Source organism: Amborella trichopoda, chromosome 1 (genome assembly GCF_054954075.1).
Source record: "Amborella trichopoda isolate Santa Cruz 75 chromosome 1, AtrichopodaSantaCruz75HAP2 v2.0, whole genome shotgun sequence".
Lineage (NCBI taxonomy): Eukaryota > Viridiplantae > Streptophyta > Magnoliopsida > Amborellales > Amborellaceae > Amborella > Amborella trichopoda.
The window spans coordinates 2,698,430-2,725,174 of NC_142336.1; the positions used below are offsets into that span (position 1 = coordinate 2,698,430).

A 26,745-nucleotide genomic window follows, 5' to 3' on the forward strand; every position below is an offset into this window, starting at 1 on the left:
ATTTAGTACTTAATGTTCACAAAGATGTTTATGGGTAGTTTTTTTAGTAAATTGTAGGCCATGGATGTTGTTGCCATTGGAAAATTATTGGTGGGTTGGGATATGGGTTGTACTAGTCATATTTGGTTAATCATTGTGGATAATTATAAAATTCATGGATTTGTGTTGCTGAATCGATAGTACATAGTGCTGAACTATGCTGAATTTGATCATATTCGATAATCAAACTCTAACACATTTCTACTGTCTACAATGGCAGCAGATGTATGAGCTTGATGATCCAAATTTTAACATAATGATGTGTCATTAAATAGGGTCAAGCTCATGTAATTATCATCACACACAATGTGCATCGATTCCCTACTTAATTGTACAGCCAAAACTCAATTAATTGAAATAAAACTGCTGAAAAAATGGCAGTTGACTGTTGTGATATCAGCAGCAACCAGCTGCAATTTTGATAAAAAATAATCCATCAAGATGGCTCCAATGGTTCAAACATAATTTCACAAATTGAGTCTATTAATTGGACAAGCAAGACTTTAGATCAAGTTACTAAGACTTGATCAAACTTGATCGATTATACTGCTGAATATCGGCAGAAGAACTCTTATAAATTGATTATCGATAATGTATACTACTACTATTAAGTGTAGTTCTAGTAAATTGTCATTAACAGCCAAAATAATTATTCAGTAGCCTTTCATTTTTTATGGTTGTTTCTTATCTTCTTTAGTTGGTTGATGGTTCATATTGCATTTTGGGGGGCCTATACTATTATTCTTTCTTGATCTATTGCGGATGAAATTGCTTTAAAATGGTTGGGCTACTTAATGTATGGATTAAACTGGTTAATTAACAGGTTTCCAGGTTTGATAAATTCCAGGCGGTTTAAAAACACAGGTTTCCAGGTTTGATAAATTCCAGGCGGTTTAAAAACACAGGTTTCCAGGCTATCTCTAAATTCCAGGCAGGTTACCAAACACAATATTTACAAGTAGCTACAAGAGCCAGCTTCACGGAGAGAAGGAACTTCCAGGTTCTTGATAACAGCATGCTTCCAGTTGTCAAACAGGCCCTAAATGGAGAGAGAGCATTAGAAATCTAGTGCCTTATAGTGTGATATAGTAGAATTCTCATTCTCTCAGTTGTCTTGATAAGCTAACTTCCTTTGCAGGTCTCTCAATTGGGGGCAAAATCACTTTTGCCTCGATCACCAGTTGCGGATGAAAATTCAGGTATACATTTTAGGATTATTACGACTTTTTTACTGAAACATTGGTGGGTTTCATGGTAATAACAGGCCCATCTACTTAATTTCTGAGCTTGAATGGAAAATGGTTGGATTATTTATCGCATTAGAAACAAATTTACAGGCTATTTCTGGTACATATTTAAGAATAAATACAATTTATTGACTGAAATGTTGCAGAGGTTCATGGAAATAACAGGCTGAACTACTTAATTTCTAAGATTTTAATGGAAAATGGTTGGATTATTGATCTCTCTCTTTTGTTTCTTTTTTTCTCCCGAATTTTGTGGCATCATTTCAATAAATGAGATTCCTTATGTCATTAAAAATAAATATTCCAAATGTTAAATTCAAAATAAAGATTCAATAACACTTGACAACATTTTTGAATTTTTTATTTTTATAAGTTTATCGCATTATGAATGAATCACAGATGGTATACATTCCTAGGAGTTTTATAAAATTCCTGCAAAAATTTCTATTTCTGCATTACATGAGTGATAGGTGTTTTAGCGGAACTTCATCAGCAATTATCCATTAGAGCTTTATGGGAAATGTATAGGTGAATTCATAGCAGTAATGTGAAACTGCCAAGTCTGGAACCAAACACTGGGAACAGGCCAAGTCGACTGGTTCCAAATATATATATATATTTTTTTGGGACTTCGCTGATTCTTGGGCTTGGGACTGAGCCTTTCATACCTAACTCGGGCTTGGGTCCCTTGTTAATCCCGACCAGAGTCATCATTTTTTAACACTGATATATAATGAGCTCAAACAAGGTGAAATGGGTTTAATCTGTTTTAATGTTTTCAATTAACATAATATTCCTTTAAGTGATCTGTGGAAACTTTTCAGAAATTTCTTGCTTCTCAGAGGATGCTACAGAGTAATAGACAACCACTTAAAACTGAATTTATCATGACAGTTTTAAATTTACTATGATTAATAGAACAATATCAACATAATTGGCAGCTCAATTTATCTGTGTATCTTGAAAGGTAATAGCCATTTCATTAACTGGAATGATAATGCAATATAAATTGGGGAAAAATAAGAAAGAAGAAAACAACATCAGAAATCTTACATCATATTCATCAGACACATGTTTATTGATTTCCCAAAAAAAAAAAAAGAAAATTAGTAGGGGTTTATCTAAACCCAGCTTAGTTACAGAAACATAGATGGGTTTTGATAGAGTGTTTTAGTGTTATTGCTAAGCAGATTGGGTTTCTTGTTATGGATTCAACATTGGCCTCCTTAGTGTTTTGGCTTTAAGGGCATAACCTGGTGTGTATTGTGTTATACCTCCCTAGTACTCATCATCTGATCTTTGTTCAGTTGGTTTTAGAACTCTCATTGTAGCAAGTGCATGAAGGTTCTAGATGTGTTAGAAATTATATTGTGTTTAGCTCATTATAAATATCCTTATTTATCTTTATCTTTATCTTCATAACCATTTTTGTTAAAGGCCGCATTGTAGTCGAAGCCCAAGAAATACTAATTCCCGTACCACCATGGTTGATTGTGTAGAGTACACTTAGAATGACTTGATCTACCCAGTTTCTGTTCTGACTGAATCATCTAGGGCTATTGGTTCCCCTGTTTTGTTTAATGGCCAATCCAAGTTTTTTGGTTTTGAATAAAAAGACAGTCTTCTTCCATGGAATTAACTCAAAAGAGAGTGATCTGGTTCTGGAAGGATTCCTGGTTAGGTGAGGCACCACTTATATTACTATTTCAGGTTATGGATTAAGGTTAGTTTTGATGCTTCATTGCTCATTGCCGTCATCTTTCCCAAAGTAAGTCCTACAACCGCCTACAATGACAGATTACAGTTTGATGATTTCTGAAATGAAAGACCAATCTCCCAGTTAAACTTTATTCTGATGAAAGATTGTATAGCTTTCTTATGGAAGTTGTTGATCTTATTGTACAAATCATGTTAGTGGGACCATAAGAAATGCTTCTCTTGAATCTTGATGGCCTTTTGCTCTATGGATTTAGAACACCCGTATTACTGCTACAATCTGTATGATTCAAAAATCTCCACTGAAGCAGGCTGAATCTTCAAGCTGATGGGATCATAATGCACCATATTATAGATAATGTTGGGTGACAGAATTTCAATGTATAATTTTCTCCAGCCTGAATATTTTTACGGTATTTCTTTTGCCGGTTTATGGTATTACTTTTTGTTGGGGATGGGATCAGAGAATTGGGGGTATCTTGTTATTCAGTTGTTCTCCATGAATTTAACATTAATGAGTGTAAGAAAGAAAACCATATTTTGATAGAAAACCATATTTTGATAGAAAAACATTCAGTTGTTCTCCATGAATCACCAACCAATCTGCATACAAACACTCCACACACACTCATGCATGTGTTCTCTATACTCACCATGAATCCAATCGGAGGTGCTTGTTTAGTTCAAAGATTGGTCAAACACAGCCGATTTGCTCATGATCATAAATCTTGGTTATGCTTGTCTTCTAGTTATCTTAGGGCGTGTTTGATAATAGGTTGTGTCTTCCTAGAAGTGGGAACTTATTAATACTGTTCATGTTTTGTGTTTGATAAAAAAATGGAAGTTTAAATGGGAACTTCACAGTACTATTCATCTTCCTATCTCTCGTGTAAAAAAAGTTCCGACCAAAAGGTCGGAACTTAAAATTGGAACTTCGTTTTAACACTTCACCCCCGAACCCTAGTTCTTCTTCTTCTCTTCTCTTCGTTCCCTTCTTCCAATCTTCAGCCGTTGAGCACCCATCTCTTCGTAGCACGACCCCTCTCTTCTGTTCTTCGCGTTCAGCCGCTGAGCCACCCCTCTCTTCGCAGAACGTCACTATCTCAGGCAGACTCTTCTTTTCACACGCAGCCCTCGCTAGCTGTTTTTGACCTCTGACCCTTGCTATTGATCTTGAGGTATGCTATTGACTCTTATTCTCTTTGTGTTATTGATCTCTGTGTTTGTTCTGGAGCTCTTGAAGCAAAGAGATCTTATTCTCTCAGTGTTATTGATCTTGAAGTATGCTATTGACTTTGATTTTCTTCGTCTTTCTCTGTCTATCTTTTCTTTGAGCTCTGATCCTTCCTATTGAGGTCTGATCTGTGTTCTTCATCTTTCTTGAGGTATTTGCCCCCGACTGCCCTAACCACAACGAATAGTATTGATGTGTTTTATTTAATAAAATCAGAGTGAATAGCATACCTTTTATTTCTGATTTTGCAGACTTTTAGCAACAACCCAATAGATCAGAGCTCCGTTACAAAAAGAATAGAGCTCAGTTCCAAACTGATTATTCAAACAGTTTGTAATAAAATTTGAGCCCTTTTTTTTTGTGTTTATTGGGCGATTTTACAGATTTTTCGCAACAGCCCAATAAATCAGAGCTCAGTTACAAAAAAAATAGAGCTCAGTAACACACTGATTATTCAAACAATTTGTAATAAATCTGAGTCCTTTTTTTTTGTGTTTATTTGGCGATTTTACATATTTTTTGCAACAGCGCAATAGATCAGAGCTCAGTTACAAAAAAAATAGAGCTCAGTTACAAACTGATTATTCAAACAGTTTGTAATAAAATCTGAGTCCTTTTTTCTGTGTTTATTTGGTGATTTTACAGATTTTTGGCAACAACCCAATAGATCAGAGCTTTGTCACAAAGAAATGGAGCTCAGTTACAAACTGATTATTCAAACAGTTTGTAATAAAATCAGAGTTCTTTTTTTTTTTTTGTGTTTATTTGGCAATTTTACAGATTTTTTGCAACAGGCAAATAGATCAGAGCTCAGTTACAAAAAAATAGAGCTCATTTACAAACTGATTATTCAATCAGTTTGTAATAAAATTTGAGTCCTGTTTTTTTGTGTTTATTTGGCGAGTTTACAGTTTTTTCGCAACAGCCCAATAGATCAGAGCTCAGTTACAAAAAAAAATAGAGCTCAGTTACAAACTGATTATTCAAACAATTTGTAATAAAATATGAGTCCTTTTTTTTATGTGTTTATTTGGCGATTTTACATATTTTTTGCAACAGCCCAATGGATCAGAGCTCAGTTACAAAAAAAATAGAGCTCAGTTACAAACTGATTATTCAAACAGTTTGTAATAAAATCTGAGTCCTTTTTTTTTTTTTGTGTTTATTTGGCGATTTTAGAGATTTTTCGCAACAACCCAATAGATCAGAGCTCAGTTACAAAAAACATAAAACTCAGTTACAAACTGATTATTCAAACAGTTTGTAATAAAATCAGAGTCCTTTTTTTTTTTTGTGTTTATTTGGTGATTTTAAAATTTTTTTGCAACAGCCTCATAGATCGGAGCTCAGTTACAAAAAAAATAGAGCTCAGTTACAAACTGATTATTCAAAGAGTTTGTAATAAAATCTGAGTCCTTTTTTTTTGTGTTAATTTGGCGATTTTACAGATTTTTTGCAACAGCCCAATAGATCAGAGCTCAGTTACAAAAAAAATAGAGCTCAGTTACCAATTGATGATTCAAACAGTTCGTAATAAAATCAGAGTCCCTTTTTTTTTTGTGTTTATTTGGCGATTTTACAGATTTTTCACAACAGCCCAATATATCAGAGCTCAGCTAAAAAAAAAATAGAGCTCAATTACAAACTGATTATTCAAACAGTTTGTACTAAAATCTGAGTCCTTTTTTTTTGTGTGAGTTTATTTGGCTCATTGGGTTACACAGCATAGACTTTGATGAGTTGATTAAGATTTTTCTGAGTTGCAAGGGGGTGAGTTCCTTCTCCTGAGCCCCATTTTCAAACATTGGGTAAAGCAAAGTGATTCGGTCTTGTGAAATTTGTTAATAGATTGCATCTTACTCGAGTTAGGCATTTCGTGTTTTCCTTCTTGGCATATTTTGAGTTAATTTGCAGTATGTGTTTTAAAATTAAAGGTTCTTGACATGATTGCATCTTATTGGGTGATTAGAGGTTCTTGGTGTTCACTTTCGTCTTTTTTTTTTTTCTTATTCATTCTTATAAAGTGGCCAAATAAGGATTCTACTTACGGTGACTTTAGTTCACATGTTTTGAATAAATAGATTGAATATACAATTGGTTTCAGGAAGATGGCAACCTGATATATTTTTAATTGGTTACTACGAGGTTTGTCTTTCTTGGTTCTTGGTTATTTGAGCCGTTTTGGTTATTTCAATTCCTTCTTATTTAATATTTTTGTTACTGATCTACGGTTATTTGATTTGATCCTTTCTGGCTGGAGTTTATCATATTCGTTCTTTTGCTTTTCAACTTCTGGAATTTTCTTTTTTGAGTCGTTCCAACAATGACTTCAGCAAAGTGTTAACAAAACAAAGAAATAAAAATACTGAAAAAACAGCAAATGAATGCAACTTGTGGCCATTTTTTATGTTTTTTGAAAAACTACAAGAGTTTCTCAATGCATATGGTGTGGGAGTTTTTTTCATGAGTAGATAACTATAGGAGTATTACTTTTTTGTTATTTTTTATGTTTGGGTTTGTTGAATTTTACTTAGCTCCAATTATGAATGCTGTAGCTACCATGTTCTTTTTGTTACCTTTCTTTTTTTAATGAATAATGCTTATGGGTTCATGAAATCTGATATATTTTTTCTAAGATATACAACTATGATGTGGGTTTGTTTATATCTTTTTATGCAAACAAGATGTGCATGAATTACCAACATTTTCATTTTCTTATTACTTTTGGTTATTTTTGTATTTGGGTTTTTGATATTTTCTCTGTGATATAGTGCTAATCTTGCTTCCTATTTGTGAATAAAATACTGGATTTTACTGGAATTGAGAATAATGTTGCTTACTTTTTTGTGATTTTTGTTTTTGGGTTTGTTGAGTTTTACTTAGCTCCAATTATGAATGTTGTAGCTACCATGCTCATTTTGTTACCTTTTTTTTTAAGAATAATGTTAGGGTTCGTGAAATCTGCTATATTTTTCTAAGATATACAACTATGATGTGGGTTTGTTTATATCTTTTTATGCAAACAAGAAATGCATGAATTACCAATATTTTCATTTTCTTATTACAGCTATGATGTGGGCATTTTCAATTATGTATGTTTAAACTATTACAGGTTATTGTTGAATGGGCTGGTTTTGTACATGGTTATATATGGATGCATGAATTGTAAATGTTGCTTGACATGCATCACAAATGTCTTAGCAGATAACATACAAATGTTGTGTGCCATTATAATCTTAGAGAGAGAGCACACAAATGTTGTGTGCATGGCTTGTGAATGACGTATATTTTTGAATTGTGGGTGATGTATATTTTTTAGGCTGGGATATGGATGCATCAGTGGTGAATGTAAGTAGTGCTCAAGTTATTACATGTTATTGTTGAATGGGCTGATTTTTTACTGCTTGCATTATGCATGTGTGTTTGAATGAGCTGATTTCTTACTGCTTGCATTATGCATGTGTGTTTGAATGAGCTGATTTCTTACTGCTTGCATTATGCATGTATGTTTGAATGAGCTGATTTCTTACTGCTTGCATTTGCAATTATGCATGTTTAAACTATTACAGGTTATTGTTGAATGGGTTGGTTTTGTACATGGTTATATATGGATGCATGAATTGCGAATGTTGCTTGACATGCATTATAAATGCCTTAATAGATAACGTATAAATGTTATGTGCCATTATAATCTTAGAGAGAGAGAGAGAGAGAGAACACACAAATGTTATGTGCATGACTTGTGAATGACGTATATTTTTGAATTGTGAATGATGTATATTTTTTAGGTTGGGATATGGATGCATCAATGGTGAATGTAAGTAGCGCTCAAGTTATTACAGAAAAATAATATTGTACTTTACTTTCAATTGATATTGTATTCCAAAAAATAATATTCTACAAATTAATGAAAAATAAATAATATCTAGGTCTAGTAAAAAAATAAATAAATACTTTACATGTTGCCTATTACTTAAAGCTCATCCCATACAACTATCTAGTTCTTCTTTAACTTCACAAGAGGTTATCAAACACAGAAACCAGGAATTTCTTAACTTCTCAGGAGGTTATCAAACACAGAAACCAAGAACTTCTTAACTTCCCAGGGATGTTATCAAACACAGAAACCAATAACTTCTTCATGAACTTCCAATTTCCTATCCATGAACTTGCTTGCCACTTCTTAACTTCCCAGGGATGTTATCAAACACAGAAACGAAGAACTTCTTTATGAACTTCTAATTTATAGTTCTTCAGGAGCTTCCAATTTCATGTTCATGAACTTGCTTTCCGTTATCAAACAGATCCCTTAGCTAAAGGAAACTCAGGTTAGGTAAAAGATGAAACCAATTTTAGAAACCTTGTTCTTTGGTGGGACAAATAGAATATATCACCCCCTGGGGAGAGAGAGAGAGAGAGAGAGAGAGAGAGCGAGAGAGAGAGAGAATAGACGAATAATTATATGTAAATAACATATAAAGTTTTTGACATGTATATCGGACTTTAAAGAGTTTTAGAGCATTTTTTTAGGACTAAATAAAGAAAGAATGAAAGGTCTGACCAATGATGGATATATGCCTATAAGAAAACGAAACATGCAAGAAATGCCGCACAATACATGCAACTACAGTTACTGCATTAGCCAATGGCACAATCAAATTAATTTTTCAAAAAATCAAGCAACTTTAAAACACTTGGGTAATCATGTATCCTCAAAGTTTATTCTAAGTTTTGTTCCCAATTAATAATGTATCCTCAACCATCGGATTCTAATGATAGTGATTGTGACCTCATCATCATCATCATCATCATCATCATTAGATTAGCTAAACAAATCCTAGTCCACTATTTTGCTCTATCAAGGGTCATACCCTCAGTGAAGCCATAAGTCCCTATATATTTTTTCACTAAATTCAACCATGTCCTTTTGGGCCTACCTTTTGCTCTTTTTTAGGCTTCCACTTGAACTAACTCGCACCTCCTAATAGGTGTTGTACTGGATGTGTGCTGCACATGGCCAACCCACGTAAGTTTACTTTCTCTAATTTTATTGCCTATTGGAAACACACCCAAGTTCTCCGAATGTACTCACTTTGAATTCTATCACGCATCCTATGACTATGTTATTTCTTGACCCCCCAACATTCTGCCTCATAAAGCAAAGTTGATGTCACAGCTATCCTATAGAACTTTCCCTTTAGCTACATTACTATACGGCAATCACAAAAAACTTTAGTTCCACATCTTCACTCCACCCACCCAGCTCTAATTCTATATGCGACCTCATTGTGCTAAAAATAAATTTTCATATTGTGTACTCTTCCAAAAAATTTCCAGTAACTGCCTTGAACCCACTTCTCTTGGTTAATCCTTTTTTTTTTCACATGCAGTAAGCTGCATTTGAAGTTCAAACCCATTGCTAGTTTGTTAGCAGAACTTGAAAGTGCTCCCATGGATTCAAAGCCAATAAATTTTCAGAGATGACCACTGATTCAAAACCCTATAACTTTGCAGAGGTCATAACCAATATAGAATTTGAAGGAGCTCCCATGGACCCAAATTGTCAAGAATGTTTCAGAAGAATTCATCAAGGTCACAATAGAGAGAACCCGAGATCTCAGTGCCATATAATGTCAAAGAAACATCAATTTATCATGAAAATTGAAAGAAATCCAATGAACTGATAACACTAGATTGTTTCAGGCGCATGTGTGAGCTTATTCCAGTGTTACTGAACCAAATGGGCCACAAATTTGAAGCAAAAAAAATTAAGAGTTCATAAAATTCTTGAATTAGGGTTTGGGTAGCGATTTAGAATTTATGCAAAAAAGTGGCTTATCGTATGTAGTAAATGGATAGAGAGCTTCAATGAAGTAAAGGAAGAAGAAGGAGAGACATAAAGCTTTGAAACAAGAAGACCAGTACTTCGTCGGATATAGGTTAACAGTCATGCAATGATGCATGTCTAGCCATCTGTGGCTGGACTATTGGCGAAGAAAGCGTTTTCTGGCGACCCAACTTACTCGTTTGATGAGGAATTTGAAGATGAGATGATTGATAGGGCCCAATTTAAGTCTGGGTTCTCTCCTCGCTTTAGCCACAATTGTGATATTTGGCAAGAGATTTGACCAAAGGTTGGTTGCGAAGAGGCTTTCTTCACAGGTGGATTAAATGGTTTAAAGGAGATCTATGGTCCTATTTTCATTTTTAACAGGAAGACGGGCAAATTGGCACGGCCCCATCCAGTAGGCCTCGTTCAATCTTGCGGATTCCTAAACATGAATAACTAGAAGGACCATCTCACAGCAGAAGGAAATATATAAAAAATTTCTATGGGAAACGAGGGAATTGCATAAACTGCTGGTCAACCCCGAAGCAAAGCTGGCAAAGCAGGCTTAGAGGGGGTTTCGACTCTTAGCTCATTGCAATAGCCTTAGAGCTGGGTCTTTTGTTAGGTCAAGAAAACCTCCTCCTTGGGCCATCCCCCTTGCACACTCCCTCCCTTTTGGCTTGGGGGAGCTAGTTTCCTCTCCATGGGAAATGCATAAGAAGTGTACGCAGCAAAACAAGGCCCTGAATGAATAAAACCACTGAAAAAAAAACCTGCAATGGTGTTTGTAGAGAGGCCGTCCTTCACCTTGCCTCTCCGTCAAGGCGTAGTTGACTCCTGAGAACTAGGACTGGGAGAGAGACCAAGGTTGTTACAGACACTTGGCTTTGCGGGGTCAAATTCAATTAGAGGGAAGGCATGCTTGGTTACTCTCCTAGAAGGAGGCATTCGTCAGCGTAGGAAGGCCTACCATGAGAGGTTTTTGAGCCTTTAGCTTCACTGCTCAAAGCTCTGTACTTCGGTGTTCAAAGACTGAAAGTTGCTTGCCTAGCAATCAAGTATGGCTTTGCCTTTGGGCTAGTGTGTATAAATAGCAACATAAACAATGGAGAACCAGATTCTTTCTGATTCTTCTTCTTGTTTAACCATTGGTTACATCAACTTAGAGACTTGATCTGCTTAAATGTTTGAGTAGATACGCGTGAAGTTTGAAAATGTCTATGGAACTTCCCAAATATCTATGATCTCAGCCAATTGCGGCATAACAATGATCTCTTGCTCATCATAAAATGGAATAGTAGTAAAACATTGGATTTGGTTCTCTTCATAATGTCGCTATATCCCTTTGTTCTAATCATTAGTCCTCTGAAACCCTATATCCATATCAAACATGATCACATATACTTGTCCCCATGCAACATAGGTGTTAGGTACCACCTTGCCTGGCAGAGCTAGTAAGCCATGCAGTGAGTGACCATTCAGGAGCATGTATGTCAGATGCAGTCCCCCATCCCCTCTTTAAGAGTTCCTGGGTACCCCACGCCAAGCAAAGTTAGTAACCAGTGTAATAGATGACCATTTCAAGCAGTTTGGGGAGCATTTGAGTTAAACGCAGCGTCAACCCCTCCAAACAAATCACGTGGAGGTTAGGGTATCCGATTAATCTAGATTCTTGACATGCTTAATCAAAATTCTTGAATGTAAACTAAAGTCGTAACCTAAATTCTTGAATGTCGGATTGTATTAGAAAAATACCTCAATCTCAAACCTTGAACAGAATATTGATTGCACTAGAAAAGTATGTCAAATGTTTTTCCTCTTCAAAACCCCAATTTTAAATTGTTGAGAAAATTTGAAATTGCATAGAATTCGTGTAGAGGTTTTAAATTCAACTTCTAGAGCTTAGAGAAAACAAATAATTGAAAAAAGAAAACATATTAGAGAGAGAAAAAAATTTGTCAAGGATTCTAGAGAATTTTAATGATTTGGTATTGATGGGGTTGCCCTAGGCCATCAGCCTTCTTGATCATCATCGATTGATCCAATCCAGGTAAGTACGCTCTCTCTCTACTTCATCTCCATTTCTAGCACTATCATAGCCGTTTTCTCTCTTTCTATACCCTTCGATGAAGAACCAAACAGATCTTGATTCATTCAATTGAAATCAAATGTGGGTAGGGTTTTGGTGTCTGGGACACACCTATTGCAGGGGTTTACCTTTCGAAAATCCATCTTGGAGGTAAATTTTGGAGCCAAAACTTTACTGGTCTAACATCTCAACAACCAAAAAAAAAAGATTTTTAAGCGTTGGAGATTGTCTTTTTTGTACTTCTTTTGGACACTTCATTTCAATTCTTCGAAGATCACTAGATCTACACTGTTTTTGGAGCTCCAAATTCAGAAACCTGAGGGGGAAATGGATTTGCAACTGTAATGTGATTTGGGTCATAAATCGTTTGAAACTCATGGCGGATGAATGACTCAGCTGACTGACAGAATACTTTTTCATCAAATATACCACCAAAATATATTTTTTCATTGACAAATAAACAATTTAGATCTTTGTGCTACACACTTGTGTACACTAAAAATCTAATTTGATGTACATCTTCATGTTAACATGTTTAAATATGGTTATCAAACTATTCTCATTGAATGTTACCTTAAAAGTTACAAAATTCAGCCTCACCCATCTTTGCTATCAAATGCTATATAAATAATAAATAAAACATAATTTCACATTAAGTTAGCTCAATAATTTTCTGCAGTTGACTCAATATGACAGTTCAAGGGAAAAAAATTCTCTGTCTTTCCAAACAACATGCTCGTAACCAAATAGTTGAGTAAAGCAACTCACCAATTGCTCATGAATCACTTCATCTTCAGGGAGTTCCATCTCAGCCTCCATTCCCAAAGAAGTCACCCCTTTATCAGTTATCCCACAAGGCACAATATGCTTGAAAAAGCTTAAGTCAGGATCAATGTTAAAAGCCAATCCTTGAGAAGTTATTCCTGATGATATCCTCATGCCAATGGCGCCAATCTTTCTCGACCCAACCCACACGCCAGTTTGCCCACTTTCACCTGCATGGGCCTTTACATTATAGAGAGATGACAACCTCACCATTGTTGCTTCAAGATTCTCAACGTACTTTCGAGCACCTAGCCCAGCTTCTTTTAAAGAGAGAATTGGATATGGAATGGCTTGTCGGGAACCATGGAAAGTTATGTCTTGATTTTGTTATTTGCTCAAGAAAATCTATGGGACATTTTTTAATTTTCATTTTGTGAGATTTGTTTTACTCAAAAGCTTGAGGAACTAGCTGCTTTAACTCATGATGTGACTGTAGGTTATACTAGGGATATTCTGTAAGATAGAGAGGATTTTCTAAATGAAGGAATCTACATGCATTTTGGTTCTTTTTGTTATTTCAGAGTAGACTTAGATTTTATGGCATCATTCAATAAATGAGATTCCTTATGTCATTAAAAATAAATATTCCAAATGTTAAATTCAAAATAAAGATTCAATAACACTTGACAACGTTTTTGAATTTTTTATTTTTATAAGTTTATCGCATTATGAATGAATCACAGATGGTATACATTCCTAGGAGTTTTATAAAATTCCTGCAAAAATTTATATTTCTGCATTACATGAGTGATAGTTGTTTTAGCGGAACTTCATCAGCAATTATCCATTAGAGCTTTATAGGAAATGTATAGGTGAATTCATAGCAGTAATGTGAAACTGCTGAGTCTGGAACCAAACACTGGGAACAGGCCAAGTCGACTGGTTCCAAATATATATATAGATATATTTTTTTGGGACTTCGCTGATTCTTGGGCTTGGGAGCGAGCCTTTCAGACCTAACTCGGGCTTGGGTCCCTCGTTAATCCCGACCAGAGTCATCATTTTTTAACACTGATATATAATGAGCTCAAACAAGGTGAAATGGGTTTAATCTGTTCTAATGTTTTCAATTAACATAATATTTCTTTAAGTGATCTGTGAAAAATTTTCAGAAGTTTCTTGCTTCTCAGAGGATGCTACAGAGTAATAGACAACTACTTAAAACTGAATTTGTCATGGCAGTTTTAAATTTACTATGATTAATAGAACAATATCAACATAGTTGGCAGCTCAATTCATCTTTGTATCTTGAAAGGTAATAGCCATTTCATTAACTGGAATGATAATGCAATATAAATTGGGGAAAAAGAAGAAAGAAGAAAACAACATCAGAAATCTTACATCATATTCATCAGACACATGTTTATTGATTTCCAAAAAAAAAAAAAAAATTAGTAGGGGTTTATCTAAACCCAGCTTAGTTACAGAAACACAGACGGGTCTTGATAGAGTGTTTTAGTGTTATTACTAAGCAGATTGGGTTTCTTGTTATGGATTCAACATTGGCCTCCTTAGTGTTTTGGCTTTAAGGGCATAACCTGGTGCGTATTGTGTTATACCTCCCTAGTACTCATCATCTGATCTTTGTTCAGTTGGTTTTAGAACTCTCATTGTAGCAAGTGCATGAAGGTTTTAGATGTGGTAGAAATTATATTGTGTTTAGCTCATTATAAATATCCTTATTTATCTTTATCTTTATAACCAGTTTTGTTAAAGGCTGCATTGTAGTCGAAGCCCAAGAAATACTAATTCTTGTACCACCATGGTTGATTGTGTGGTGTTCACTTAGAATGACTTGATCTACCCAGTTTCTGTTCTGACTGAATCATCTAGGGCTATTGGTTCCCCTGTTTCGTTTCATGACCAATCCAAGTTTTTTGGTTTTGAATAAAAAGACAGTCTTCTTCCATGGAATTAACTCGAAAGAGAGTGATCTGGTTCTGGAAGGATTGCTGGTTTGGTGAGGCACCACTTATATTACTGTATCTGGTTATGGATTAAGGTTAGTTTTGATGCTTCATTGTTCATTGCCGTCATCTTTCCCAAAGTAAGTCCTACAACCGCCTACAATGACAGATTACGGTTTGATGATTTCTGAAATGAAAGACCAATCTCCCAGTTAAACCTTATTCTGATGAAAGATAGTATGGCTTTCTTATGGAAGTTATTGATCTTATTGTACAAATCATGTTAGTGGGACCATAAGAAAATGCTTCTCTTGAATCTTGATGGCCTTTTGCTATATGGATTTAGAACACCTGTATTACTGCTACAATCTGTATGATTAAAAAATCTCCACTGAAGCAGGCTGAATCTGCAAGCTGATGGGATCATAATGCACCATATTATAGATAATGTTGGGTGACAGAATTTCTATGTATAATTTTCTCCAACCTGAATATTTTTAGGGTATTTCCTTTGTCAGTTTATGGTATTACTTTTTTTTGGGGATGGGGTCAGAGAATTGGTGGTATCTTGTTATTCTGTTGTTCTCCGTGAATTTAACATTAATGAGAGTAAGAAAAGGACCATATTTTGATAGAAAAGCAAGGAGGAACGTCGTATGCACCGAATCACCAACCAATCTGCACACAGACACTCCACACACATTCATGCATGTGTTCTCTATGCTCACCATGAGTCCAACCAGAGGTACTTGTTTAGTTCAAAGATTGGTCAAACACAGCCTATTTGCTCATGATCATAAATCTTGGTTGTGCTTGTCTTCTTGTTATACTTATGCTAACTTTTTTTATGCCTAATGTTGGGGATTTGGTTCTTTGAAGAGACCAATTAGTCAGGGCCTGTATGTGTTTGCGTGTGTGTGTTTATGTGTGTGTGCGAGAGAGAGAGAGTGTTTTGTGAATGCTCTGCAATGGATGCACATGGACCTCCAGATGGGCAAATTCCATATCAATGCTTGTCTTGTGGTGCAGCCATGCATTCACATATAACCTTGGAAATCCATCCTCAAAATACGTATATATGCAAAGTAATTACGCCATAGCAATACTTGTGCTAACTTTGCGATGCCAAAAACTAATTTTTCACTTCTTGTGCAGATAATTTTCAGGGGATGAGATCGAAACGAACCTTAGAAATCTGGAAAATGGGAATTGTTAATTACTTAGATGCACTCAAGCTTCAAGAGAAGCTTGCGTCCAAGAGAAAATTAGGAGTGATTACAGACACTCTCTTATCATTGCAGCACCCCCCAACGTACACATTAGGAAAAAGGCGCACATATCACAATTTACTTATCCCTGAATCTGAACTTAGTGCTATGGGAGCCAATCTGCACTATACAGAGAGAGGTGGTGACATAACTTTCCATGGTCCCCGACAAGCCATTCTATATCCCATTCTCTCTTTAAGAGAAGCTGGGTTAGGTGCTCGAAAGTATGTTGAGAATCTTGAAGCAACAATGGTGAGGTTGTCATCTCTCTATAATGTAAAGGTCCATGCAGGTGAAAGTGGGCAAACCGGCGTGTGGGTTGGGGAGAGAAAGATTGGCGCCATTGGCGTGAGGATCTCATCAGGAATAACTTCTCATGGATTGGCTTTTAACATTGATCCTGACTTAAGCTTTTTCAAGCATATTGTGCCTTGTGGGATAACTGATAAAGGGGTGACTTCTTTGAGAATGGAGGCTGAGATGGAACTCCCTGAAGATGAAGTGATTCACGAGCAATTAGTGAGTTGCTTTACTCAACTATTTGGTTACGAGCATGTTGTTTGGAAAGACAGAAGTTTTTTCCCTTGAACTGTCATGTTGAGTCAACTGTAGAAAATTATTGAGTTAAATTAATGTGAAATTATTTTTTATTTATTATTTATATAGCATTTGATAGTGAAGATGGATGAGGCTGAATTTTGTAACTTTTTAAGGTAACATTCATTGAGAATAGTTTGATAACCATATTTGAACATGTTAACATGAAGATGTACGTCAAACTAGATTTGTACTGTACACAAGTGTGTAGCACAAGATCCAAATTGTTTATTGGTCAATGAAAAAATGTATTTGATTGGTATATTTGATGAAAAAGTATTCTGTCAGTCGGCTGAGTCATTCATCCACCATGAATTTCAATGGATTTATGACCCAAATCACATTACAGTTGCAAATCCATTCCCCCTTAGGTTTCTGAATTTGGAGCTCCAAAAACAGTGTAGATCTAGTGATCTTTGAAGAATTGACATGAAGGGTCCAAAAGAAGTACAAAAAAAGACAATCTCTAAGGCTTAAAAATCTTACAATCTCCAAGGCTTAAAAATCTTTTTTTTTGGTTGTTGAGATGTTAGACCTGTAAAGTTTTGGCTCCAAAATTTATCTCCAAGATGGATTTTTGAAAGGTAAACCCACTGCAATAGGTGTGTCCCAGACACCAAAACCCTAACCACATTTGATTTCACTTGAATGAATCAAGATCTGTTTGGTTCTTCATTGAAGGGGATAGAAAGAGAGAAAACGGCTATGATAGTGCTAGAAAAGGGAGATGAAGTAGAGAGAGAAAACGTACCTGGATGGGATCAATCGATGATCAAGAAGGCTGATGGCCTAGGGCAACCCCATCAATACCATATCATTAAAATTCTCCAGAAAAATCCTTGATAAAAAATTTACAAACTCTCCAATTTAAAAATTCTCTAATATGTATTCTTTTTTCAAACTCTCCAATTTAAGAAATTCTAAAAAATATCAATTATTTGTTTTCTCAAAGCTCTAGAAGTCAAACTTAAAACCTCTAAACGAATTCTATGCAATTTCAATTTTTCTCAACAATTTAAAATTGGGGTTTTGAAGAGGAAAAACATTTGACATGCTTTTCTAGTGAAATCAATATTCTGTTCAAGATTTTAGATTGAGGTATTTCTTCTAATACAATCCAACATTCAAGAATTTAGGTTACAACTTTAGTTTACATTCAAGAATTTTGATTAAGCATTTCAAGAATTTAGATTAATCGGATACCCTAACCTCCATGTGATTTGTTTAGAAGGGTTGGGGCTGCGGTTTACTCAAATGCTCCCCAAACTGCTTGAAGAGAACCAAATCCAACGTTTTACTAATATTCCATTTTGTGATGAGGAGCAAGACATCATTGTTATGCCACAATTAACTGAGATCATTGATATTTTGGAAGTGCCATAGATATTTTCAAACTTCACGTGTATCTACTCAAACATTTAAGCAGATAAAGTCCCTAAATTGATGTAACCAATGGTTAAACAAGAAGAAGAATCCAAAAGAATCTGGTTCTCCATTGTTTATGTTGCTATTTGGGCACACTAGCAGAAAGGCAAAGCCATACTTGATTGCTAGGCAAGCAACTTTCAGCCTTTGAACACCGAAGTACAGAGCTTTGAGCAGTGAAGCTAAAGGCTCAAAAACCTCTCATGTAGTGGTAGGCCTTCCTACGCAGACGAATGCCTCCTTCTAGGAGAGTAAGCAAGCGTGCCTTCCCTCTAATCGAATTTAACCCCACAAAGCCAAGTGTCTGTAACAGCCTTGGTCTCTCTCTCCCAGTCCTAGTTCTCAAGAGTCAACTACGCCTTGACGGAAAGGCAAGGTGAATGACGACCTTTCTACAAACACCATTGCAGGTTTTTTTTGTTAGAGCTTTTATTCATTCAGGGCCTTGTTTTGCTGCGTACACTTCTTATTTATTTCCCATGAATAGGAAACTAGCTCCCCCAAGCCAAAAGGAAGGAAGTGTCCAAGGAGGATGGCCCAAGGAGGAGGTTTTCTTGACCTAACAAACGACCCAGCTCTAAGGCTATTGCAAGGAGCTGAGAGTTGAAACCCCCTCTACGCCTGCTTTGCCGGCTTTGCTTTGGGGTTGACCGGCAGTTTATTCAAATCCCTCTTTTCCCATAGAAATTTATATATATTTCCTTCTGCTGTGAGATGGGTCCTTTAAGTGATTCATGTTTAGGTGAAATCTGCAAGATTGAACGAGGCCTACTGGATGGGGCAGTGCCAATTTGCCTGTCTTCCTGTTCAAAATGAAAATAGGACCATAGATCTCCTTTAAACCATTTAATCCACTTGTGAAGAAAGCCTCTTCGCAACCAACCTTTGGTCAAATATCTTGCCAAAAATCACAATTGTGGCTAAAGCAAGAAGAGAACCCAGACTTAAATTGGGCCCTATCAATCATCTCATCTTCAAATTCTTCATCAAACCAAGTTGGGTCGCCAGAAAATGCTTTCCTTGCCAATAGTCCAGCCACAGATGGCTGGACATGGCATCATTGCATGACTGATAACCTATATCCGACGAAGTACTGTCTTCTGGTTTAAAGCTTTATGTCTCTCTTTCTTCTTCCTCTGCTTCATTGAAGCTCTCTATCCATTTACTACGTACGATAAGCCACTTTTTTACATAAAATCTATATCACTTCCCAAACCCTAATTCAAGAATTTTATGAACTCTTAATTTGTTGTGCTTCAAATTTGTGGCCCATTTGGTTCAGTAACATTGGAATAAGCTCACACATGCACCTGAAACAATCTAGCGTTATCAGTTCATTGGATTTCTTTCAATTTTCATTATAAATTCATGTTTCTTTGACATTATATGGCACTGAGATCTCGTTATTGTTACCTTGATGAATTCTTCTGAAACATTCTGGCAATTTGGGTCCATGGGAGCTCCTTCAAATTCTACATTGGTTATGACCTCTGCAAAGTTACAGGGTTTTGAATCAGTGGTCATCTCTGAAAATTTATTGGGTTTTGAATCCATGGGAGCTCTTTCAAGTCTGTTAACAATCTAGCAATGGGTTTGAACTTCAAATGCAGCCTACTGCATGTGAAAAAAAAGGACTAACCAAGAGAAGTGGGTTCAAGGAAGTCAGTGGAAATTTTTTGGAAGAGTACACAATATGAAAATTTGTGTTTAGCACAACGAGGCGCATATAGAATTAGAGCTGGGTGGGCGGAGTGGAGATGTGCTACTAGAATTTTTTGTGATCGCCGCATACTAATATAGCTGAAGAGAAAATTCTATAGGATAGTTGTGATATCAACTTTGCTTTATGGGGCAGAATATTGGGCGGTAAAGAAACAACATACTCATTGGATGCGTGATAGAATTCAAAATGAGTACATGCGGGAGAACTTATGTGTGGTTCCAATAGGCGATAAGATTAGAGAAAGCAAACTTAAGTGGACTGGTCATGTATAGCACAAAGAAAGCAAACTTAAGTGGGCTGGTCATGAGCAAAGGGTAGGCCCGAAAGGACATGGTTGGACGTAGTGAAAAATATCTGGGGACTTATGGCCTCATTGAGGGTATAACCCTTGATAGAGCAAAATAGTGGACTGAGATTTATGTAGCCGACACCAAATAATTGGGAAAAGGCTCTAATGATGATGGTGATGATGAGGTCACAATCACTATTGATCATTAAATGTGAAATCAGATGACTAAGGATATATGATTAATTGGGTACAAAGCTTACAATAGAACTTCTAAAATTGTGTGACATACCTAAACTGTTGGCTTTCACATTGAGTGGCTAAAAGTGATTGTGACCTGCCTGTACCAAAGTAAATAGTTTCATAGTATATAATCCTAATATAGTCGATTATCGTTTAGAAGTGGAGATTGGTTGTTTGGGAGAGGAATGTCCAAAAATGGAGTTTACAAGGGCTCAGGTCATAAAATTAGGCATTTTAGCTTGTATTTTATTTGCCATCTCTTGAAGTTCAGAGTTTAGTGCATATCCCTTTCCTTTTCCTCTTATAGGTACACTTTTTATTTTACAAAGGGAAATTCACGATCAATCTTATTATTTTAGAGCTATATTAGGATTTTTCAGAAATTTGGAGGATATGTGCAGCTCACTTGGCTCACCTAAGAAAAATACAAAAAAATGATTATTAAAATATAACCAAAATACCCCCACCTTATCGATGACCATTGCAAGGATAACTTTAGTCATTTTATTTTAGTGGATTACTTTTTTTATTATTTAGGCATGCCCTAAGGGAGTGCGCACAATCAAAATTTCCTGGTGATCCTAGTTAAATATGCCATTGTAGTTGTTTGATCACTCGGATTGAATTTGGGTTGTTAAGCATATACTGCTTCTTACGTATCCTGCTGATTATATCTTTAGCCACACACATACACTTTATTAGTCCAAGGGCGAATGGAAGTGTAAACTAATGGTCCATATTGAACCATATGGATTGCTAGCTTTTGCAGGCAGGGGGGTTATGATTTAGCCTTTTTTTTATCTCTTTTATTTTTTAGGGTGTCTAGTTTAGGTGAATATGTCCCTCAAAATTTGAGGTGCATCTTCTTAAAACAAAGTTTAAATTGAAATAATGACCAGCCTCAGTAGGCATCAAATCGGGTTAAGTTTTATGTGATCGCCGCATACCATTGAGACTAAAGGGGAAGTTTTATAAGACAACTATAAGATCAATCATGCTTTATGAGACAGAATATTGGGCGGTCAAGGAACAATAGATTCATAGGATGAATATAGCTACGATGATGATATTGAGATGGATGAGTAGTAAGACAAGAAAGGATAGAATTCAAAATGAATGCATACAAGGGAACTTAGCTATGGTTGCGTAGGCAATAAAATAAAAGAACGTAGACTTAGGTAGGTTGGCTATGTGTAGTATAGACCTATTACAACAGGACGTGTGATTTGGTTCAAGTGGAAGGCTTTAAAAGAACAAAGAGAATGCTCAAAACGACATGAATAGCAGCAAGAAAAGATATAGTGACTTTTGGTTTTATTGAGATTATGGCCCTAGATAGAGAAAAATGGAAGAATATAATTCATATAGTTCAACTTCAACTAAATAAGATAAAGTTTGGATTATGATGATGGCAAGCTTAACATGTTCCATCATTACACATATGTAGTTGGTTTAACTGAGACTTGACTAGAATCGGCTGGATCCAAACTCGGTCTAAGTCCCCGTCAGGTCAACTTCTGCCGATCACGGGTCCACCCTACCCGATTCGCACCCCTGCACACGACCCATTCGATGGAAATTCCCTCTTAGAAAGAGAGAATGACTAAGAGGAATCAATCTAGAGAGAGAGAGAGAGGCTAAGAGAGAATGACTAAGGAGTATCAATCTAGCGAGCACAAGAATTCGACATGACCCATTTCACTAGAAAATCCCCCCATATGGAGACTCAAAAGGGTGAAAGATTAATCTAGAGCCATAGACCCATGTTCCAGCAAAACCTACTCTAAATGGTGAAGAAATTAAGTCCAAAGACCCAGAGGCCAATGCAGCTCAACTAACCCACATGATACATTTGACTAGAGAAACTGCCTGCGTGTTTGTTTGACCCCATGTAGAGAGAGAGAGAGAGTATTCAAAGTGGAGAGACAAGAGGGAGCACTCCAAGTGAAGAGAAGAGAGGGAATATTTAAAGTGGAGAGGAGAGAGAAAGTATCCAATGTGAAGAGAGAGAGAAAGCATTGGAGGTGGAGAGAGAGAGAGAGTACGCCAAAGTGATCAAAAGGATTACACTTCCCAAGTGACAAAGCAAATCCACTAAAGAGAGTATTCAAAGTATTGTTAAAAAAAAAAAAAAAAAATTGTTCAAAGTGGAGAGAGAGAGAGAGAGAATGAAGAGGGATCTGAAATATGGGGGATATAATCTGCAAAACGTAGTGACCAATCTCAAAGAAAAAAAAAAAAAAAACTCGTGCCTAGAAAAATGACATTCCAAGATTACACAAGAATTGTCCAATTTTTTTTTGAGAAAGATCTAGATGTTCAAGAACTTAGACTACAACTTTCTTTTTGAAATAATCACCTAGTGGTACTTAGATGGATCCCAAAATTTCAAACAAAAGAATTTCTCGTAAGTATCTCTTTTACCCGAGGGAGTTGTTGTACAGTATATGCTCCCACGAGGGTATGCTAGCGCGCGTAGCTAAATACTAGTGTTGGAAAAGCCGGCGGACCATTTTTAAGTCGACCGATTAATTCGGACTGAGACACTGGTCAAGCCCGAGTGGTCCCAATTTCATAGGCGACCCTTTGGGACATTCCCCTATAGTGCACTAATTGGCCGATTTACTGTACAAATTGGTCAATTTATATAATAATTGGCACTAATCGACCGATTTGTAAAACTAATCAACGATTTATTAAAAAAAATCGAGTGATTTCTGCCGTGTTATGGAAAATGCATGTTAAAAGTCCAATAATGGACTTTGCGGGCCTCCACAGGCTTGTTGACATGTAGGTAATGCTAGATCAGGAGTTCTTCGAAGAATTGGTTGGGGACATGAATGACAACGATAACATTCCGGCAATTGACAAGGGGAATGCGGCGGAAGCAACAAAAGACATGGAGGAAGACGATGACGACTTCAATAAGGGCAACAACGATGATGATGGGGTAATGTGAGATGGTTAGCTTGAGCCAACAGTCGTAAAGTGCGAAGTGTCATAAGGTACTAAGACCTCCATTGGGGAGGAAGAGGGGCTTATATTGGTTTGGGAAGAAGTCGAGAGAGCCAAGCATAGCAACTAAACCCATGGACAGAAACGCATAGGTGGCGGGGCACCGTAGGCTAATTATTCAAGATGATCACAATGCCGATGAGGGGCAAAATACAGGCCAAGGAGGCGATAAGCATGGATAGTTTTAAAGTCTAGGTGACTATGGTCTGAGAACTTAACGGAGTAATATTCCTATTTGACAATGAGATATTATTGTTGTACAGACTCCTCCGGTCTTAGCGGTGATTTTTGTCCTAGCCAACCCTGATAACGAAACTCAAGAAAATCCCGAAACCTGTCGTTGGTTCATCTTACTATTTTTTAGTAGTATTTTTTACTATAAAGTAATATGTAATTTCCCTCAATAACTTGTTCACTAAAAAAGTATTGTCTCGGGTACCTCAAAATATTGTCTGGAATCCAATTATGCCTGTAATATTTTTTTTGCTTCACTTATTTTATGTGATAATATAAAGAAATCACTTATTTTATGTGATAATATAAAGAAACAATACTTATAACATCTAAACATTTTTTACAATTTTCTTATAAAATTTTCGAAAACTTTTTTACCCCTATTTTTTTTAACCTTATAAAACTTGGCACTAGTTGAGCCGACTTAGTCGGACTCGGCCCGACTAATCTGCTCAAACCATGACCAATTAGTCAGCCCGACTCGATCTTTCCTACGCTGCTAAATACAGTCACATGAGCCATACAGCAACTCTAAAGGGAGGAGAATGGCAAAGTGATAAAAAGGACTACTCCCAAGTGTCAGTGTAGCTAAATACATTCTCATGTGCCATTTGACAAAGCAAATCCCTTCTTTATCGCATAGATCCACATGAAGGGAGCAAACGGTCTGCAATTTATTTCCCTTGTATGGATTATAATCGTGTTTATTAGTAGAATAGCTCCCATGAGATATGGATCATCTTATGACCAATTGTAGTAAAAAGATAGGATTGGGACCACAAAAAAAATGGAGTATGATTGGCTTGGAATGCATCTAGTTCTTAGTTTTTGTTATAGAATGTTTATATATCATGTTGCTTGACTGCATGGCATTAAATAATAGCTCATGCTATATGCTACATTGGATTCCATTTGAGTCTACTAAAAGAGGACCTAAACAACAAATGAAAGCAAGAAGGATTCTTTATCCTTCATGAACTAAGAGGGCCCCAGGGTGTGTCAAAGAGCTATCAAAACTAGTCTCATCGACAATTGAACCGGTTGTACATATTTTTAAAAATAAATAAATAAAAATTATTATTTAAAAGGTGTGGTTTCTATAAGGTTGCAACCTTAAACAATCCAATTAAGGCGCACCTCCAAATTTTATCTTAACATGTAATTTTGTTGTAAAAAATTCTTAGGATTATCTTAAAATCTATTTTCATATCTAATTAGAAATTGTTAAACTCCAAAAATGGTTAAATTCAAGTAGATCTAAAAACATATGAAAATCTTGAAAATGGACGGTCTAGATTATGATCTGCAAGATGCACTATTTTTGGGACTCAAATTTTTATTTTTTTTAATATTCATATATCTCGATCTCGAGATGATCAATTCGAGGGTTTTTCGACATTAAAACAACCTTTCCGATAGATTTTTTAGGTGCATATGTGATTCTACATTTTAAGGTTGCAACCTTATATAAACTTGTCCTTTATTTAAAATATAAAATATTTCATAAACAAATTCCAACTCTATTTAACCGATGTGACCAGTCAAAACTGGCCAATTCGACTAGCCAAAGTACCAGTTGGACTGGATAGTTTAGTCCGATATTGATAACGTAAGTGGTGACGGGCAAGGGCGAGTCCAACCCAAGCCACCCCAAAATTCTAAAGGGCTGGCATGGGTTGGCCGAGCTTGTCCTAGGCCAAATATGCCCTAGCGGCTAGGTAGCCCGTCCCCGCCCTATTAATGTGGCTGGAACTAGCATGGGTTGGTCGGGGCTAATAAATATTATTTATTTATTTCTAAGTTCATAAAAAACATATGAAAGCAAGGTGCGGCTACCGCCAAGATTTCAAGCTTATACTTAGGGTTGGAGATGGGCAGCGTTGGCCTTGGTCGTGGCCCTATTGAGGATTTTATAGGCCAACTCTGTCTTGGCCTGAATGGGGCTCTAGCCCATTCTGAGCCTAATAGAGTCAAAAAAAGAAAAGAAAAAGGAAAACACAGGACCGGGCTGGCCGTACTGTAGTTCGAGCCAAAACTTGACTTGAGACATGTCTAAAGCCCTAGTTCTTAGGGCCACGATGAACTGCTTGGCCCATTGCCAGCCCTACTTGGGCTAGATCCTTAGGCAGAGCGGCTAAACCCAGGTTATGCATTGCTAAGTCATCCGAGCTAGGTGATTCGATTGGCCTATTGCCATCTCGACAATTCTACTATGAAAGGTGTTTTCAGAAAAGGAGAAAGTTTATATAAAGTTTCAAAACTTATACTATTGAACTAAGGTGCTCCTAAAAAACCCTCTAGAAGAGAGTGTTCCGATGTTGGGGAACCCTTCAATTGATCCTCTGGACTTCAAGATGTGTGGATACGAAGAAAAAGAATTTCAAATCATAAAAATAGTGCATCTTGTAACAAGTTATTTGACCTTTTATTTTCAAGAGTTTCAATTATTTATAGATCTTTTCGATTTATACTATTAATGAAATTTTAAATTCCATAACCAATGATAAAATAAATTTGCAAGATAACATAAGTACTCCAACACTGAAATTTCTAAAATTTACATCTCCAAGTAAATTCTAGAAATTCTCCTTATTTCTATGAGGGGGGTGTCTTATACAAGCCACATCCTCTAAAAAATGAGAGAACAAAAATAGAACACAATCTTTCTCTTGTACATACATGTGCATAAGCAAGTCCCACCTATATATTTTTATAAATTTCTCCCATTGAAAATTGAATTCCATGGAAATAATTTGCATGTGCTATGTAAGAAAGTACAAGAAAGATGATCCAAAAGGAAGACTCCAAATCTCCACTTGAATCCAACTCACAAAACCAGGCCATCTCCTCACTTTTTGTGCTTTTTAAACTCAACAAAACATGACAAAATCCTCATTCAAGCTACGTCAGCCCTAACGTCAGCAATAGAAATAGAAATATATGTATATGTAAATTAATATGTTTTCCTTATTGACCATGCAAGAGGGAAAGAGAGAAAAGCATTCACACGTCCTATGAAGGTGTCCATGTGTGTTGGCGTGAGAGGGAGACGCATTCAGTTTGGGCT

The 26,745-nt window shown here is 36.2% G+C and overlaps 1 protein-coding gene across 3 annotated transcripts; it reads left to right on the forward strand.

Moving 5' to 3' along the window:
- The first annotated feature begins 698 nt into the window (after positions 1–698).
- On the forward strand, positions 699–16,814 carry LIP2 (lipoyltransferase 2). 3 transcript variants are annotated; one of them, XM_088850362.1, is made up of 4 exons: positions 699–862; positions 904–1,039; positions 1,178–1,238; positions 16,043–16,814. In XM_088850362.1, exons 1-4 carry the CDS (start codon positions 834–836, stop codon positions 16,741–16,743), a joined length of 927 nt encoding a protein of 308 aa, XP_088706488.1. In that variant the 5' UTR covers positions 699–833; the 3' UTR covers positions 16,744–16,814. The 3 variants fall into 3 exon arrangements, with proteins under 3 accessions (XP_088706488.1, XP_088706525.1, XP_088706553.1); XM_088850399.1 differs by lacking the exon at positions 16,043–16,814 and adding an exon at positions 12,953–13,208 and having other exon boundaries at positions 744–862; XM_088850427.1 differs by lacking the exon at positions 16,043–16,814 and adding an exon at positions 8,025–9,988 and having other exon boundaries at positions 744–862.
- The last annotated feature ends 9,931 nt before the right edge of the window (positions 16,815–26,745 follow it).